Source organism: Hevea brasiliensis, chromosome 7 (genome assembly GCF_030052815.1).
Source record: "Hevea brasiliensis isolate MT/VB/25A 57/8 chromosome 7, ASM3005281v1, whole genome shotgun sequence".
NCBI lineage: Eukaryota > Viridiplantae > Streptophyta > Magnoliopsida > Malpighiales > Euphorbiaceae > Hevea > Hevea brasiliensis.
In genome coordinates this window covers 93,572,317-93,592,436 of record NC_079499.1, presented here as the reverse complement: position 1 = coordinate 93,592,436, position 20,120 = coordinate 93,572,317, and the positions used below count along the sequence as shown (strand labels likewise).

Here is a 20,120-nt window from a genome sequence, read left to right as displayed (position 1 = left end):
TTTTTGACTTTCAATTATTTGTTTCTTGTCCTCTTACATGTTATTTATCCCTTAATTAAATAAATTTTAAATTACAATTTTAATTGTATCATCCTTAGGTCATAGTGATGTCATAATTCATTTAAAATTTTGAAATTTCATTTCTTTTTCTTTCCTTTTCCATACACATCTCTATTTTTAATTTCTTTTTCAATATTTTAATCTCATACAATTTAATGGACACTTAGATCAAAAGTCACATCTAGAAGTGAATTGACCAAAATGCCCCTCATCGGTTACCATCCGTCTTTTAAATAATAGCCGACGAGTCCTTAAGCTCTGATTCACTTATTTGAACTTGTTCTCTTTTCTTTTCTGTGGTTTTCTAGTTCCCAGTAGTTTCATAATTATCCCTTGGCCTAGGATGTCATGGGGTCCCACACGAATTTAGAGTTGCAACTGAGCTCGCAGTCGCTTTCCGGATCGGTCACCCATCGCTGGGACATCGACTCATTAACCGATTTAGGCTTTATTTCACTTATTTTCATCCTACTTCATTTGGTCTTTATCAATTTTATTTATGGTTTCTCTATGTGATATGAGTATAGTTCTAGATATTCTAGTGTCCGGACCGACCTTAGTCACCGAAATAGTAGAATGTGCGGACTACTTAATATGAGGATGTTACAAATATATTGCATATACTAACATTTTCATAATAATAATAATAATAATCACCATGTATACTGTTGTAATAGGTATGAAAATCTAAGGCACACACACAAATCACACAATCACTCAGTGCAAAAAAGAGAAGAAGAATAATGTAAGATTTAACGTGATTTAACTGTAAGTCTACGTTCACAGGCAAGACAAGACAAGAGAAAAAGTTCCACTATTATGAAAAGAGTAAAATACAATCACTTAGAACTCTCAAACCTTAGCCTTAGTGTGATTTCAGAATATCTCACAATTCTACTGCAAAAGGCAAAATATTATAATATTTATACCTATTCATATCACAGAGATGTTGTCCCCGTGCCTCCAAAGATATCAGTGGTGGGCTTGAGGCCCAGGCCTATCAACTCATGCCCTCCGCTACCCATAGATCTCATTTTTTATCCTAATTGGGTCACAACATAAAGCTTTTTGGTCAGATCACAATTCAGGTCCATAAAAACATATCCAAAATTCAAGTCACATAAAAATAACATATACTTTTTTAAAAATTTTTTGCATACATATAAAAATATATTACATATTTTTTTTAAATTTTAGTATTGAAACTTTACATTCCTAATCATTTTCTAAACATCCAACTTTTTTCTAAGAGTAAAATACACCATATTATTATATAAACAATATTAAATTTACCAAAAAAGAAAAACCTTAGATTAAAATGTTACTGTCCTTGTATGAGAAATGAGAGAAGTTGAACTGGATTTTGTGAGAATTCTACACAAGAGAAAGTGAGAGGAGCTGAGATTTTTTTTTTTTTTTTTTTTTTTTCCCTTCTGCAAGGGTGGGATTGCTAAACATATGAAGAGTGATTGGGCCAACGTTGGAAAGGGAGGGTGAAATTTATCTTGGGATTTAATAGCTGGACGTTACTATAGCGTATAGCAGGGAATGGTCTGAATCTTGGCAATCAGCTAGATATATCTATGGGTAGCGTCTAGCTGGCCACTTTAACTGGACGCTACCTATATTAGAGTTTTGTTAATTTTTTAATTTTCCTGTAATTATGTATTTTTCTCTTCATTATTCAACTGATGGACACATCTATAGGTAGCATTTTACAGTCTCTTTCTCCTCCAACTCAATTTCCTTCACTCCTTTTGATAAATATTTCAAATTTCAACTCCTTATGGTAATAATTTTTTTCAAACACAATCATTTGAAAAAAAGCCCCCTGAGAAGCCTCTTACTGCAGATATTAAAGATATATACTTTAGCATTCGGCCAATGAAGCATGCTCAAATGCTCAAGAAATTATATGCTAACACAATGACACTATATAAGTATATTCATACGAAATGGCAAATCAATAAATGAATTAGTTACACGTAAATAAAAGTAGTTATTGAATTTTTTTTAAAAAAGTTACTGATTAATTATTTAATAATTATAATTTTATAAAATTCACTAATATATAAATATTTAATTTTTATTGATTTGTCATTTCATATAAAATATTTTACCTGAAATTACTACTACAAGATATAATTACTCCAAATGCTCAGCGCACAATTATTAAAATAAGAATCCTGCAAATTCAGACGCAAACCTTACAAGTACAAATCCCCAAAATTTTTCCTATTCTTTTAAATCTCTTTTTTTTCTTTATTTAATCTAAGTATTTTTTTTTTTATTGGGTCGATTGGTCTAGAGGCACTCTTATAATCTCTTGACGAAAACTTATTTCATTCTATCAATTTATATATACTCTCTCTCACAATGATGAAAGGATTTTTTTTTTTATCAGAAATGAATTCATGCATGAAAGGCAAATTACAACATATCCTCTTGTAATCGAGCACGTAAAGTACTTGGAGAATTTGAAATCCATCCAGGTAACAGCTAGCCTTTTCGAGCATTTGAAGCCACCCAGTCTGCAAAAGAATTTGTAGTTCTGGGGACATGAACAACAGAAATAACAGGATGAGCAAATAAAAGCAATTTGATTTCATGAATGATTGCTTCCACTTCCCAAGGAATAGAGTGAGGAGGGAAAGAAATCAAGAGCTTAATCTATAGAGCATTAGTCTCTATAGAACACTGGACAAGATTTCTATCTATCACAAATTTAATTGCTGCCCTTAGACCCAAACCTTCAGCCGCAAGAGATGATGAACATGAAAAAACAGCAGCCCCACCATCAAGAAAAAAACCCGAAGCATTTCTCAACGAAAAACCATAAGCAGCATTGGAAGGGCATTCATCAAAAGAAGCATCCACGTTTAGTTTAAACAAACTAGCAGATGGCAGAGACCATTTGACAAAAGAGTTATGAGGCATGATTAGAGAATAAGATTGCCAAATAGTAATTGAAGTTAATTCTTCAAAATCCTTCTGAGCTCTGGAGAAAGTGAGTCTAGGATCCAACTCTGCAGCATTATAAATTGCATTGTTTCGAGCTTTCCAGATATGCCAGCACATGAACCAAGCTAACTTAAGCTCCCTATTATCAAGAGATTGTTTACTATTAGATAACAAAATCCACCAATCAATAAAAAGATCCAAAACCTTCAGTCCACGGACAAAAACCAAGATTGGAACCAAAGCAGGAAGCCTTAGCATGACTATAAAACAAAAAAAAAAAAACAGATGTTTTAAAGTCTCTGGTCCTTGAAGACAAAGAGGGCAGTCAGGGGAAGACACACATTTCTTCTTAAATAAATTTTCCTTTATAGCCAGAGTATTTTTACAAGCTTGCCATATAAACAAACGCAACTTAGGAGGAACCTCCAATTTTCATAATTTCTTCCAGAAATCTATGGACACTGATCTGGATGAAGATGAGAATGCTGCTTGTTGTGGAACTTACAACTGTTTCAGCCTATGATAAATAGCTTTAACAGTAGGAGTACCAATCTTGAGAAGTGCCACACTCTACTAGCTTCCTTGGGATGTGAACCAATAGGAATTTTGATGATTTCTCGACATTCTTTTGGAGTGAAAGCTGCATATAACATCAATAGTTCCCATTGGCTTGCGCTTGGAATGATTGCATCCACTATGTATGAGGATGAAAAATTTACTTGTCTTGGATTTGTAATTGTGAATCTAGGAAGAGTGGGAACCCAAGGTTCCTCCCAAATACTTAGAAAAAAAGGACCAACTATATTCCATCTTATCCCAGATCTAATCACATCAAGCCCCTCCAATAAACTCCTCCATCCCTATGAAGGGCAATATCCTCTCATTGTGGCAAGAAAATTTGAATAGGGATAATAAATATCCTTCATTATTTTTGCCCAAAGAGAATGGCGATTTAGAAGTAGTCTCCAAGCCTACTTCCCTAACAAAGAAAGATTAAATAAGGATAAATCCTTAAAACCCATGCCTCCATCCCTCTTACTCCAATATAGCTTCTGCCAATTTAACTAGTGAACGTTCGCTTTATCAAAAGAGTTCCTCCACAAAAATTTAGTCGATAATTGATAGAAATCATTAATGATAGATAAGGGAAGCTTGAAAACAGACATTACATAAGATGGAATAGCTTGGATTGCCGCTTTAAGCTTAATCTCCTTCCCCGCAAGAGACAAAAATCTACTCTTCCACCCTTAAAGCTTTTGGATGAGTCTCTCCTTCAGAAAAGCAAGTGCCTGGGTTTTGGATCGACCCTAAGACACAGGAAAACCAAGGTAGTTTGAGTGCAATCTGGAGTTTGGAATGTTGAGCACTTCAACTATTTGTTCCTGGACCACTAATGGGGTGTTTCGACTAAAGGTTAAATCAGACTTTCTCTGATTTATACGCTGGCTAGATGCTGCACTATAATCCTTTAGAATCTGCTTCAATTGGTTAGCTTCCTACACCAAAGCTTGACCAAAAAGGATAATATCATCCACGAATAGATTTACATTTAGGAGAACTCACATTTTTGTGAAGAACTATGCACAATTTTTATATATAGGATAAATATTATATAATGCCACTGTGTTTTTATGTGGCAGTATATTTATGTTTAACCCTATTTATGAAAGTATTCTAATTTTTTACTCTAACATAAGTACAATGAGATCTTTTTATATATATGCAAGTGTGAAAGACACAATTTTTTCTTATAGTTGTAAGCTATTTTTTGATAGAAAATAACTTTTACAGAAATTTATTTGGTTGTTAACGGTCATGTATATATTGCTAACATCCACCATTATAGAAGATGGTAATTAAGGCCACTCCTTAGTCCGTAATTAGTACTGGGAAATAAAACATTTATTAAATTCACTTTCAAATACGTACAAAGGTTGTCTATGTAAATAATCTCACACACCCACTTTAAAGTGCTTGAAAAAAAATTCAAAGAATGGAAAATTTCTTACCTATGTTCAATCTATCATTTATTTAATAAATAAAAATGTGTATGTAATGAAACATATATTTAAAATAAATAAAATTTATATTTTTATATCTTAAAAATTCATGATAGAGTATATCTAAGTAAGTTTTTTCCTTAAGGATAAATTTAAGTTTTTCTCTCAAGGATAAATTTCTACTATCCTCTTACAAACGTTACCAAGGCACTAGAGTAATAGTCCCAATTTCTCCCCTTCATCTATCATATGTTTAATAATATTTTATGGAATTATTAAAATTTTAAAATATAAATTATTAGTAAAAGTTATATTTTGTATATATTATTAATTAACATATATATAAAGGTAAACGTATTCAAATATTATTCGGGTAAAATTAATTAGATCTGAGACATATTTAAATAGTTTTGAAAAATTTTTAATCAAGTTTGAAATGAATTTAAATATTAAAAATACTAATTAAAATTAAATTTAAATATAATAATAATAATAATAATAATAATAATAATAATAATAATAATAATAATTTTGAAGATGATTACCGTCTCTAGCTAGGAGTAAATGCTTAAGGATTCTTTTTGTGACATTAAGTGAAACACGCACTCGCGGGAGTATAGGAGTTATTGTACCAATACTTACACTCAGACAATTGCTAATTGGGAGGGGTCTTAGCACATGCTTCAGGATTCTTGACATGGACCTAAATGAAGGTTTCGAATGTAGTGATGATTACATTGAGCAATTGGGGCTTAATATTTTTTTTTAAAAAAAATTAGGTGAACGAACGCTTCTTTGTTTAGGATCAAAATATACAACTAAGCTTATTGAGAGATTATAATAGAGTTATAAATTACCCACCAAAAAAGACAATTTGAAATTGAGATTTAACAACTGAATCAACCTTCGTTAGGATTGAGCATTCGATTTAAACTGAACCATCAAAGTCGAATTACTACATTTTAGAAATTGAACTGAACCGAAATGCATGAAAAAAGAATCAAACTGTCCTAACTCAATTCAATTGGATTCAAACTAATCGGTTTTTTAACTTTGATTTTTTTTATTTATACTTAATTTTTAAGTTATTTAGTTTGATTTTGACATTAATTTGAACCTAATAACCATTAATTAATGAAATAAAAAAAAATTATATATGTAAAATTATATATAATACATAGATTCTCTATAAAAATAAAGTAATTTAAAAGTAAAGCAATTAAAAAGTAATAAAACAATTTGATTTAGTTTGATTGAATTGATTTTTTTTTATTTGGTTTGATTCAATTTTTTTTTAAATTGAACCGAATCGAAATAACTAAAATTTTTAAAATCTAAAGCTGAATTAAATTAAATTACCTTAAAAATTAAACTAAATTACTGAATAAAAACAGTTAAAGTCAATGTATATGATTCAAACAGAATAGTGTTGGCCACTAACATTCATTACACAATTAATAAACTAATTTAAAAATAGTAAAATAATTTAATTCGTTTTGATTCAATTATTTTTTTTAATTTGATTTGATTTAATTAATTTTTTTCTCTAAAACTGAATCAAATCAAAATAATTGAAATTTTTAAAATTTAAAACTAAACTAAATTAAATTATCTTAAAAATTGAACTAAATTACTGAATTAAAATAATTCAATTCAATTTATACTATTTATATTGAATAGTATTGACCATTAACCTTCGTCACCCAATTCGGGTCTAATTCAATAGATGGCAAGAATAATCTTACACGACTCTCAAAACAATCAGAAAGCAAAGCTTTTTTGCTCAGTGTCTGTATGTTAGAAGAATACCATCAATAAAATGGAAGATGCTTAACTTCTTCCCTTTGTGTGTGTACTCTGCTATGGAGTGTTCATAATAGTTGCGTAACTGTTTCATCTCAGTTTTAAACTCTCTTCAGCTATTGGAATCATATTAAAAAAAAAAAAATCCTAATTTCATATAGAATGGAGGTTGAAATGTCAAAAAAACTTTTTTTTTAAAGAGCATTATTTTAAATTATGTTGAAAAAATAATTTTAAAAAATTATTTAATTATTTTAAAGTTCTTATATAAGAAAAATATGTTAAATTTATTTTTAAATTAATTTTCAATATACTCTAATTAATATATTTTAAAAAAATATTTTTTAATAATAACTTTAATAGTAAAGCTAAATAAATTTAGAAAAAAATGTTTAATTAATTTATAATTTTTATAATTAAAATAAATCAAATTTAATGTTAAATTAATTTTAATATTCTGTCAATAATATATTTAAATAATTATTTCTTTTCAACAGCAATTCAAATAAGACAAAAGGATCAATCAATGTATGTGATTCCAGAGAGACGGCCTGGCCTGCTAATTTCTATGAATATTTCAGATGATGTTGGGTTTCATCGATTCCATGATTTTGTCAGACAATATTTGTCCTCTTTCTCGCGAATAATATTTTAATATTAAATACTATAATTAATAAAATATATTATTCAATAATTTATTGACTATCTAGAGTTATTTATTAAAAAAAAATTTATAATTTAATTTTTAAATTTTTTTATATTTAAAATTTAAAATAATTAATTATTTAATTTATAAATTTTATATTATATTATACTTTATCATATTTTTTTTATTATTTTAATATATAAAATAATTTAATTTTCATATTATATAAATTAAATTATTTTATATATTTAAATTAATTAATTTATTTATTAAAATTTAAAGATTAATTATAATATAATATAAATTTAAAGACTAAATAATTAATTTTTTAAATTTAAAAATTAAAATATAATATAAAATAAAATTTAAGTATTAAATTGTTTCTTTCTTATATTTTAATTATTATTTAATTGCTTATAATATCTTTAAAGGCAATGCTAGTGATCTCATTGATTAATAACCAGTCAATAAGGTATGGCAATTGACTGCCATTTCTTCCCCCCCATAGTGTTAGGCATCCTAATTTTCCATGGAGCACTCGATACCAGTATAGCTTATGGTTCCAGGTATAGTACAGCCTCCTTCAATCGGACTAATTTTCCGGCAGGTTTCCTTTTTGGGACGGCTTCATCAGCTTACCAGGTGATCCTTTCTTGGTTTTTTCTATATATAAGCCATATATGATATTGCAGGAATTTTTTTTTTTTCCAATTTTCTTGGTGTTTATTATTTCTTCATCAGTATGAAGGTGCAGCAAGAGAAGGAGGTAAAGGGCCAAGCATATGGGATACTTTTACTCATAGATATCCAGGTCCCTTATAATCTTTCCCTATCTTTGAATTATGCTTTTGATGAGCTAAATATCCAGAAATTATTTGATTGCTAAAAATTTTTACTTTAATTTTTCATAAACATGGAAATTGCAGATAAGATTATAGATAGAAGCAATGGGGATGTGGCTGTTGATTCATATCACCGCTACAAGGTAAGATAGAGATAAATTTATTTTTAATAAAAATTTAATTATTATTAATTTGTAACTATATTACAGGAAGATGTTCAGATAATGAAAGAAATGGGTTTGAATGCTTACAGATTCTCAATCTCATGGCCCCGAATATTGCCAAGTATAGTTATTTAATCATATATTAAATTTCTTTTAAATAAATGATTTCTTAATTATTTTTGTCATTTATAATAACAAGTCTGAATATTCTGAATTTCACAGATGGAAAGCTAAGTGGGGGTGTGAACAAGAATGGAGTGAAATACTATAACAACCTCATCAATGAGCTCCTAGCAAATGGTCTGAATTGAGTTTAATTTCTTTATTTTATTTATTCACCAATCATTATGGTATTCTTATGCTTAATTTCAATTTTCTATAAGCAGATATAGAGCCCTTTATCACTTTGTTCCACTGGGATCTTCCTCAATCCTTGGAAGATGAGTATTCTGGGTTTTTGAGTCCACGAATTGTGTAAGCAACACTTAACTTGTTACAACATGCACACAAATCTTGCCCTTTTGCCAACAGTTACATATCAATATTTTCCATTTTATGTAGATAAAGTGTGTGTGCGCGTTCATGCAGGGATGATTTTCAAGATTTTGCTGAAACTTGTTTTAAGGAATTTGGAGATCGAGTAAAACATTGGATAACATTTAATGAGCCAACGGGATTCAGTGTAGCTGGTTATGCATTAGGCATCCTGGCTCCTGGGCGATGCTTAGCCTCACAAAACATAAATTGCACAGGTGGAGATTCAGCAACTGAGCCTTATTTGGTGTCACATTACCAGCTTCTTGCTCATGCTGCTGCTGTAAACTTGTACAAACGCAAATATCAGGTTCCACTTCAACCAATATATGTTTCACAATAATTAAAAAAAAAAAAATTGTTGTGAGAATGCATATAAAATCTTCTTTCTCTTTTACTTTATACAGGAAATCCAGAAAGGCATTATAGGGATTACTTTAGTGACTCCTTGGATGGTTCCCTACTCCAATGCAAGGCATAACATAAATGCAGCGCAGAGAGCCCTCGATTTCTCATTGGGATGGTAAGTGTTTTGGCAGTAATTTTCTTTGTAAAATTTTTAGCTAGCCATGAAAGCTTAGTAACATGTCTCTTTCAGGTTTATGGACCCATTGACAAATGGTGATTACCCACATGTCATGAAATCTTATGTGGGAAATCGATTGCCAAAATTCTCAAAAGAACAAGCTCAGATGGTAAAAGGATCGTATGATTTTATAGGATTAAACTATTATACTGCTACTTATGCAGCCTATGCCCCTCAATTTAGGAATGCAAACAAAAGCTTCCTAACAGACTCTCTCGTTAACATGACAAGTAAGCAAGAATTCAGCTGTTCAAACCCTTGCAAGTCATTAATAAATTTCAACTTTGTATAGATAAAATAAAATTTATTTTGCATTACTAGGTGATCGTAATGGAATTCCAATTGGCCCAAAGGTGTGTGTTGTTATATATTTTTAGTCTTTATCGTTGTCTATCGTATTATGTAATTGATTTTATATGGTCTTCTAGGCAGCTTCAGATTTCATCCATGTTTATCCCAGAGGGATTCGTGATCTTTTGCTCTACATAAGGAGGAAGTACAAAAATCCACTCATTTACATTACAGAAAATGGTAATCATAAATAATTGATAGTATGTTCAATGGATAGATTTTAGCTGTTGATTATGATGGGACTCATATCAAACCCACCACAATCAATGGCTATAATAACATTGTTTACATACAATGGTTATATTCTAAAATTTCTCGACATGGAAGCTAAAACATTAGCATGCAGGGATTGATGAGTTCAATAATGCCACATTATCTCTGGAGGAAGCCCTGGTTGACGAAGTGAGGATTGATTACTACTATCACCATTTATATTTCCTGGAAAGAGCAATTAAGTAAGCACAAGTCTTGTTTTGTCTTTGGTTAATTTGTATGAGGTGGATATGCATATGTCAACATATAATTTTCTCTGCAGAGAGGGGGCTAATGTGAAGGGATACTTTGCCTGGTCGTTGCTGGACAATTTTGAATGGACATCAGGTTTCACTGTGCGATTTGGCATCAACTTTGTAGACTATAAAAATGGATTAAAGCGATACCCAAAGCTCTCAGCCCACTGGTTCAAAACCTTTCTCACACCAACAAATCAGGGACATGGTATATAGCCTTTGCCCTTTGCCCTTGGCCCTTGGCTTGGAGGTCTTTAGCTTCAGATACTATTCAAGAAGGCTGCAACAAAAAGGATATGCAATCTGAGCGTTGTATTTATAATTTGTCCACAGTGTCTCATTTGAGAAAAAGATCTTGGTAGTAGAAGTAGTTTGTGTGAATTTCTCTCTGTCCTATTGCCCCTAGTTTATAAAATGGTTTCAAAAGCTGATATGTGATAATGCCAACTTCGTTTCTATTCCTCAAGTTCATGTTTGTATTTCTTTCATCAATAATTCCTTCTAATTCTTCCAATCTCCCACTAAACTTCTCAGAAGCCCACTCAACTCCCATTTCCTCCCCAGTATACTCCTCATTTGGAGAAGGTTCAATAACGCACTCAGGCCTGAAGCTTCAAAGGGAAAGTAGCTGACAATATTGCCACAGTTCTTTCTAACAAAAAATTCCACTCTTTTTCTGTAAGGTCTTCACTTGGCATTTTTATTCTAGCAATTGTAGGCTATTAGGAAAATAATCTCCAAATGCATGCTGTCTAAAGTTTACGGCAGCACCCCATGCTATGATGTTGGCGATTTCAATTAGGTCCTCACGTGTTTTGAGCTCAGGCCACCATAGTTTCTCCTTTTTGTCGCAGTGCCTTACAGTTTGAATTTCTGTCCACCATGCTTGGAGTTCTTGATCATACACTGAGAGGCTTGGATCTGGATAGCAGTGGTTTACAGAGTCTTTCTTTTTGCTAGGACAAATCACAGCGGAATAAATATTTATTTGGGCTAATGGGTGTGACAATAAAATTATAAAAGGAAATAAAAATTGAGAAACACATCATTTACCTCGTTCGGCGTAATGCCTACATTAATGGGCGAAGAGAAGCATAAAATCCACTAATAAATTAAAAGTAGTACAAGAACAAGAAAATTAATGACTCAAATTCCTGAATCCAATTACAGCCAATTACACCCAATAACCTCACAAATACATAACCGTTTTCTTTCAAAATTTTCTATATTTCTAAAGATAAGTATTGTTCCTATATATAGTTATTCAAAGTCCGCTTAAATCAAAAGAATAATTTTGCTGACCCATAATTCACGGCTAGTGGTTTGCTAGCTTCTAATCATAGCCAAGAAAATATTAGTTGTATATTATACAATTCTTAATTAAGAAGTAGTAAAGTCTAATGGAGTGTGGAACCAACACTTATTTGTTAAAGACAAGAAATTGACAACTATTGGGTCAAATTGCCTTGTTTCCAACATTTTTTGCCAAGCAATTGTATTTCTTGAAAATTAAAAATTCTTAACCATTAAGAATTCAAGGCACTGCACTGAACAAATCTCCACCTTGACTTGAATTCTTTTGTTATGAATTAGAAGATTTCTCTCCATCTTCTCCAAAATAAGCCCTTACAGGCAAGCTCAATTATTAGATATTCCAATCAAGTCCAAGCACTGCTTGAACTTGCTCACTGAAAGAGGCTTAGTCAATATATCAGCTGGATTATCTGTAGTACCAATCTTCTTAACAGCAATATTGCCTTGTGAAATAATATCTCGAACAAAATGGTACTTCACATTAATATGCTTCGTCCATTCAGGGAACATTTGATCTTTGGTCCAGTGAATAGCACTCTAGCTATCACAATGGACGATAGTCACTTATGAATTCAAATTGAGCTCACCAAATAAACCTCTTAACCAAATAGCTTCCTTTACGGCTTCAACCACTGCCATATATTCTGCTTCTATAGTGGATAATGCAACTGTAGGCTATAAGGTAGCTTTTCAACTGATAGCATAGTTACCAAGGGTAAATACATAACCTGTGATGGATCTTCTTTTATCAAGATCACCTACAAAATCTGAATCAACATAGCCAACCACATTACCCTTACTTTTTCCAAATTCCAAATAAGCATTAGTAGTACCTCGCAAATATCTCAAAATCTATTTCACAACCTGCCAGTGCTTTTTACCAGGATTAGACATATATCTACTAACAACACTAACTGCATGTAAAATTTTAGGGTGAGTGCAAACCATGCCATACATAATACTACCAACAGCACTAGAGTAAGGAACATGTGACATGTACTCAATTTTTCTTCTAACTGTGATGACAAAGTAGCAAAAAGTCTAAAATGAGCAAGTGGAGTACTAATAGGTTTATCATTTTTCATGCCAAAACACTCCAAAACTTTCTCAATAAAATTCTTCTGAGTCAGATAAAGTCTACCTGCAGTCCTATCTCTCTGAATCTGCATACCAATAATTTTCTCAACTCTCAAATCTTTCATCTCAAATTCAACACTTAATTCTTTTTTCAACATGTTAATCTCAGACATATCCTTGGCAGCAATAAGTATATCATCAACATAGAGCAACAAATAAATAAATGAGCCATTAGCAATTTTTCTAAAATACACACAGCTATCATATTGGCTCTGGACTAACCATACCCAATTATAAAGGAATCAAACTATTTATTCCACTGTCGAGGAGACTGCTTCAAACCATATATGATTTCTTTAATAAGCAAACATGACTTTGTTTACCTTTAATCTCAAAACCCTCAGGTTGTTGCATATAAATTTGCTCTTCAAGTTCACCATGCAAGAAGGCGGTTTAACATCTAGTTGTTCTAACTCTAAATCATGCATAGCAACTAGAGCAAGCAAGGCACGAATAGAGTTATGTTTAATAACAAGTGAGAAAACATCATTAAAGTTAACTCCTTGTACCTAGCTATAGCCCTTAACCACCAACTGTGCCTAATATCTAGCTTCTTTAACACTTGGAATACCATCTTTCTTCTCGAAGATCCATTTGTAGCCAACAATCCTTTTATCTTCAGGCGTTTTCACCAATTCCCAAGTTTTGTTCTTATAAAGAGACTCATCTCCTCCTGCATAGCAATCAACCACTTAGCAGAATCATCACAAGAAAAGCCTTTTGAATATGTAAGGATCACATCTCCTTCTATTTCTTGTGCAACAACAAAGGCAAAAGTGATAGAATCTGCTAATCTTGAAGGCTTCCTTCTCTCCCTCTCTAACTTATTTTTGGCAATTGAGTGCTTTTCCTTCACGTCATCCATTGATTCTTCTACTTCTATAGAAGTGGGTAACTGAACTGGGCTCTACTCTGAAGTATTATTTTGTGAAGAAGATATATTCTCCACCTCAATCTTAACCTCTACCTATTTATCTGAATCCTGCACTCCTGTGTCAGAAGAACCAAAAGACTCCTTCCTTGGGTGAAGTATGAAAGATTCATCAAACACAACATCCCTACTAATAACAGACTTAGGTGACTTAGGATCAGGATACCAAATTTTATAACCTCTTACACCAAGAGGATAACCAATAAATATTCCCTTTTAAGATCTAGCTTCCAATTTTCCATCATTGACATGGTTATAAATAGGACAATCAAATATCCTTAAACCAGAGTAATTAGCAGGGTTTCCAAACCATACCTCTTCTGGAGTTTTACAGTTAATGGATGTAGATGGAGAATGATTCACTAAATAGCAAGCTATAGAAGCCCTTTCTGCCTAAAAATATTGAGATAAGCCAGAATTTGATAGCATACACTGGACTTTTTCTAGTAGAGTTTTGTTCATACACTTGGCTATGTGTTGTGGAGTTCCTTAAACTGTAAAATGTCTTACAATGCCCTCATCTTCTCAAAATTTGTTGAACTCACTATCACTAAATTCTAATTCATTATCAGTGCGTTGGCACTTAATCTTCTTGCCTATTTGTCTTTCTACTAGCGTTTTCCATTGCTTAAAAGTAGCAATCACATCATTTTTGTGCTTAAGAAAATAAACCCATACCTTCCTAGAGTAGTCATCAATGAAGGTAAGCATGTTTCGAGCACCACCTTTTGAAGGAATACATGCAGGCCCCCAAAGATCTGAATGGATATAATCCAAATTACCTTTAGTTCTATAAACTCTTGTATTGAAGCTGACTCTCTTTTGTTTGTCGAAAACACAATGTTCACAAAACTCCAAACTTAATGTACTTTAGCCACAAAGAAGGCCCCTCTTGCTTAACATAGTCAAGCCTTTCTCACTCAAGTGTCTTAGTCTCATGTGCCACAACCTGGTCACATCTGAATCAGACATAGAAGTGGTAATTATTATTGTGCCAATGACTGTAAATAACACATATAACCTACCAATTTGTATGCCTTTCATTACAATAAGAGCACCTTCTAAAACCTTCAAAACTCCACCTTCACCAAAAAATCTACAACCATTGGCTTCTAGAGTAGATAAAGAGATGAGATTCTTTTCATATCTAGAACATGTTGTACCTCAATCAAAGTTCTGACCACGCCATTGTGCATTTTGAGTTTGACAGTACTAATACCAGTAACTTTACAGGGATGATCATTACCCATCAAAACAACTTCTCTGTCTATAGGTTCATAAGAGGAAAAACAATCTTTGTAGAGATATATATGATATAAGCAAGTGGAATCCAAGATCCGCCCTTTGTCTAGAACTAGTACCATAATCAGTCACAGCATAAACATCATATTCTTCCTGTCGACACCATATTTTGGCCGATCCCCGAAATCAATAAACTTTGAAACTGATCCCCTGCACTGAGTCTCTCTTTGCCAGCCAACCACATTTCCGATCTCTCCTCAACTGGAATCGAATCAATACTAAAACCCCATATCATTTAAAGCCTCACCGATCTCTCAAACCAATTCTCAAGTCCCTTAACCGGACAATTACATTTCCGATTTCTCTTGTCAAGCGAGATTGAACCGACACTAGACCTTTATGTCACTAGTCTTATTGCCGATCTCCCTTTTAAAAGTTTGGGGATAATCATTTGATAAAGTTAAGGTTCCAATCCGGTTTAATGATGGTTCCTATCTTAAGTGTTCAAATCAAGTTTCCAATTTTAATCAAGTCCCGTTTGGCGTTTGTTCTCAGCCGATCTCATGCTTACAATGTTTTCCGATCTCTTACACTTAGATTAATAATCACTTTTAGTTGTCGTGATATGTTCGTACAATCAAGTGCTTATGCAACCAAGATACTTTCCGATCCCATCCAATCATTGAACAAAAAGGAATTTCATTTCATTTCAAATTGAAATATATACAAGTCATTCGGCTGGAGGATCACCTCCAGCCTGTTCTACATTTTGCTCATCCCCTCTCTCACCCTCGGCCTCCTCCTCGCTATCCTCTTTGTCTTAGGGAGCTAGGTCCACCATCCAGGAGAAGTCCTCCTCGGGATAACGCTTCCTGAGCTCGGCCAAAAGGTCCCTATGGGCGTTCACATAAGCGCCGGCCTCCCTTGTCATCGCCTCTTCTTCTTTTGTTTTAAGTTCGTCAGTGAGGTGAGCGACATCGGCTCAGAGTGCTTGAGCCTCTTCAAGAACATGAGCTTGCTCGGCCATCTTGTCTTCGTAGAATTTCATCCGCCCCTCAATTTCAGATATGTAGTTTTGGGCGGACGAAAGTTGGGATCGGAGGGAAGCTGCTTCATGACCCACCTTCTCGAGCTCCTGCCTCATGCGATGAGCCTTCTCCCGGACAATATGTTGGTTCACCAGGCTCTCCACACTTAGGCTCATGGTTTGGGTCAGTATATCATCAATATTGTTCGGAATAGCCTATCCCGATCCTCCCGAAGGCAGATGGAGGGACCCCAAGACCTTAGCAAAGCCCGAATTCTCTCGAACCGTGCAGTTCTTCTCCAGCGAGTGGATCAGGATTTGAGCGCCGCGGGAAAGGGTCCTCATAGGTGGTTGGGAAGGACCCCCTTCCACACTTGAAGCAACCGGAGGAGGAGGTGGCGGCTCTTCTTGACGATGAAGAGACCGGACCACTTCAATATCGGGGATCGGTTGTCCTGAGCTCCTTGCATTTCCCCAGGCTCATGCCTGGGTGTCTGCAGATCCTCAGCCCGCTTCATCTCCCGTACCTTCCGGGAGATCTCTCTCTTCCGCTTCCGGCTCTCCTTGGAACCCTCACCGCCCGCTATACCTGCGCAAAAGAAAAGTCTGTGAGTCTGCTAAGGGTTCAGAGATCAGAGATATAGAAAGTACAGAAGCCGAGGTCAAAGAGTTGGAGCCCGCGTTCTTCCCCAGTGACCAGCTGCATTGTCCAATGATGCAGTTCGGCTGCAACTGCATCTAAACAAGAATACTTTCGATGGGCCGCCTGATCTTTTAGTTCCATTACCATTAGGCCTTCTTTCCTATTCAGGGTGATCCGCTTCAGAAGTAAGGGACCTTGGTGCAGCCAGCTACGTGGGAAACCTTCAAAGCCGTTTGGAACTTTGCTCCTCAGAATAAAGAAGCAATTCTTCCAATTCTTCAGGGTGGAGGGCAGATCAGTAAAAAGCCCACAATGTGGCTTCGCCTGAAAGAACCAATACTCGTCGTCCTTTCGACGAGTTAGCCTATGTAGTTCGGCGAACACCTTAGCTATAGGACGGAGTCTTTTGGCTCGGCAAAGGCCTCTGAAGGCTACTAGGATCCGCCATGAGTTCGGGTGAACTTGGGCTATGCACACTTGGTGAAATTTTAGAACTTCCTTGAAGAAGTCGTCAAGAGGGAACTGCAGCCCGGCTTTTAACTGTTCTTCGTATACCATGATCATATCATTCTCTTCGAAGAAGTGATCGGCTCGGTGATTGCCGTGACACCGGATAAGTTCGTATGAATCGGGCCGAATGTTATACTCTTGACTGAATGACTGTAGGTCGGTTTCTTGAAGGATGGAGGGCAGCTCGTCCATAGGGAGGTTTTCTCTCCCTGAAGAATGTGTTTGCCTCGAGGGAGCTGCTTGACCATGGGCTGGAATGGAGGTCCTAGGAGGCTCAGGTCACTCGCTTGGTCCGACCACCTCAACTTCATCAGACGACCACAAGATCTGAACGGAAGGAGGGCTTGCCGCTCTTTGACCATCGGCACCGCTCATTTTCAAAGAAAGGAGGAAATTTAAACTGAAAGAAAGATTAAAACCCTTACCGGAGTGTGATCGGTGTCGAAAGAACTTGAAAAATGAGAGAATTTGTGGAATTGTTCGCGAGAGGCCGAAAATGACATAAGGAAGCAAATCGCTAACCCATCCCCTATTTATACCCGTCCGAGCATTTAATGCTCATGATGTCCCAAGCGGCGCATCGGTTAGCGGGATTCGCCAGCCTTTTCTGACACATCTCACGAATATTCCGAAAATTCCATAAAGAGATCGGCTAGTCAAAGATCGGCAGATTGAGACAGATATTTCGAATTACAGATCGGTCAAGGGTCATTCAAATTAAGAGCTAGATCGGGTAAATATTTCAGAGATCGAAAAATAACCAATGCAATAATAGTAAAATGATAGTTGTCAAAATAAAATTTTATTTCCAAAAGGTCGGATTACATCATTTGGGCGATCTCTAGAGATCGGATTACATCAAAAGTCGGATTACATCATTTGGGCGATCTCTAGAGATCGGATTACATTAAAGGTCTGATTACATCATAGGGGCGATCTTTAGAGATCGGTGGAACATCCCATCTAATAAAGGCCCATGTCAAAGCCTAGTCTCGTGGCTGAATCAAAAGATGTGTTTGACCAGGAGACTGGCCGTCGACATCGGATAGATGTACAGCTCAAATGGGGGGACTATGACTCCCATGAGAATGAGAGAGGTCGTCTTCAATGTTATCGCTCGGAACCGAGCCGCTGTCGGGACACCCAATGTAGTGAGAAGCCAAATGAACTCCAAGGGGTAGTCACCAATGTTAAGTTAAGGGAAATATTAGCAGTCTTCTCGCCCGAAATCAATTCGCTAATTATATTGATCGGACGATTCGAGATCGACACGATCGAAGTCCTCGATCCAGGTCGGTAAATTAGTCCGGTTCTCTCACTGTCATCAAATGAGGTTATCATAATTCTCCAATCACCGGGATCGTAGATTTTCAGTCGAGGAATAAAGAGGACAATCGGGAAAGGATCAAAAGCAACTATCATGGCTGGGATTATTGCCGGAGCAGTTAGAACAGGAGATGTAAGAAGGAAAAGGAGAAAATCAAATGAGGAGGGGTTTCCCGTTGAAGGTATATATAGGGAAAATCTGAGCATTTATTGCGAGCGGAAAACGAAGCGGATGCCTCAGAAATCGAAGGAATAAATGCTTTGACTGAATCGGACCAGATAAAGGAAAAGACCGGAGTAGGAGAGGTCGGAAGAAGGGAGCCCAGCATGAGGGATCGGAAAAGGATCATGCTGGAAAGATCGGAAGGGAGGGGAGGTCGGAAAACAAAGAGAATAAGACAACTTCCGCTAACTGACGTCATAATCAGAGCCGAGGTAGTTAAAGCGTCGCAGGCGAAATCTCCACCGCACACCTCAGAATCGCCCACATTACTGACAAGTGCCAGAATATGTCATGATAGTGCTATACATCCCAATCTCCACCGTTGATCTTACTTGTAAGGATGAGCCCGGAGCCCTTGGATCAAAGAAGAAGACGACAAGACCGACGCCTTTTATTCCCAGCCTTCGGATCACCCTGAACGAGAAAATTTGAGCCGTCAGATTAGAAGAGAAAAAGGATAAAAATTTCTGAAAAGGATCTCAGCCATTCATTCTGATTCTCTTTAATTCCCAAGTGTCCGATCATGTCCTTCAAAATCCAAACCTTCCGTCTCCCTCAAAATGAATCCTGACCCTTCATGGGGAGCACCCAGTCCCTATAAATACCTGCATGAAAACTGTTCAAGGGGACGAAAAAAAGGGTGGCGAATATAGTGGAAAGGCTCTGAAAATTGATTCAGCTTTGCTACTCTGCTATTTTAAGCTTTCGAAATAGGAATACTTCAGAAACCATTTTTCTAAAGTATTTCCTTTGAAGGAGTGTTGGACACTGAAACTCTTTATTTTCAGTTTGTTCATTGCTCTGCGATACTCTCTCCTAGTTTTAGTTCTGTTTTCATCACCTTTATATCCATTCTTATTTTGTGAGATCAATCTCATTCAAGCCCGGGTATTTTCATTTCGCTTCGACTGCATTTTTAATTTGGTACTCTTCATTACAAGGCAAAATTAGTCCCCAGACTATTAGCGCGCAGCCCTACTATATTCGTGACTCCATAATTAGTTCAGTAGATTCAACTCCTGACAGGTAAGTGTTTAGATCATTGCTTTATCAAGTGCATCGTTTTCTTTATATTTATTTTCTTTATTTTTCATGCTCGTAATTTTCATCAAGTTTATGTTATGTTGAAAACCCCACGAAGGCGGTTATCCTCTTGAGTTTACTTTTGTTCATCCGCTCATGTCATTTACCTTTTTAGCCTTTATTACTTTCAAACGTAGGTGTTTTGGTCCCAAGTAACGTGTAGGAAGCTGTTAAGAAAGTTTCTTCAAAATAATAAAAGTTTGGATGATAAATCAGAAGAAAATTATT

At 35.0% G+C, this 20,120-nt stretch overlaps 2 protein-coding genes across 2 annotated transcripts; one reads left to right on the top strand and one right to left on the bottom strand.

Annotated features, from left to right (window-relative positions):
• Positions 1-2,730: 2,730 nt before the first annotated feature.
• Positions 2,731-3,279, bottom strand: LOC131181392 (uncharacterized). The gene has a single exon (XM_058149440.1). It carries the CDS (start codon positions 3,277-3,279, stop codon positions 2,731-2,733), a length of 549 nt encoding a protein of 182 aa, XP_058005423.1.
• Positions 3,280-7,912: 4,633 nt separating this feature from the next.
• On the top strand, positions 7,913-10,922 carry LOC110673698 (beta-glucosidase 13). Its single transcript, XM_021836858.2, has 13 exons — positions 7,913-8,112; positions 8,212-8,281; positions 8,397-8,455; positions 8,522-8,597; positions 8,699-8,776; positions 8,863-8,950; positions 9,065-9,320; positions 9,418-9,533; positions 9,609-9,826; positions 9,918-9,949; positions 10,025-10,127; positions 10,294-10,402; positions 10,483-10,922. Exons 1-13 carry the CDS (start codon positions 7,945-7,947, stop codon positions 10,670-10,672), a joined length of 1,563 nt encoding a protein of 520 aa, XP_021692550.2. The 5' UTR covers positions 7,913-7,944; the 3' UTR covers positions 10,673-10,922.
• The last annotated feature ends 9,198 nt before the right edge of the window (positions 10,923-20,120 follow it).

Excerpts from the sequence above, each read along its gene's own strand:
- LOC131181392 (XM_058149440.1), bottom strand. The coding sequence starts at position 3,279 with ATGCTAAGGCTTCCTGCTTTGGTTCCAATCTTGGTTTTTGTCCGTGGA.
- LOC110673698 (XM_021836858.2), top strand. The coding sequence starts at position 7,945 with ATGGCAATTGACTGCCATTTCTTCCCCCCCATAGTGTTAGGCATCCTA. Across the intron at positions 8,951-9,064 it reads TTTTTGAGTCCACGAATTGT|GGATGATTTTCAAGATTTTG; the intron begins GTAAGCAACACT and ends GCGTTCATGCAG. Across the intron at positions 9,827-9,917 it reads CTCTCTCGTTAACATGACAA|GTGATCGTAATGGAATTCCA; the intron begins GTAAGCAAGAAT and ends TTGCATTACTAG.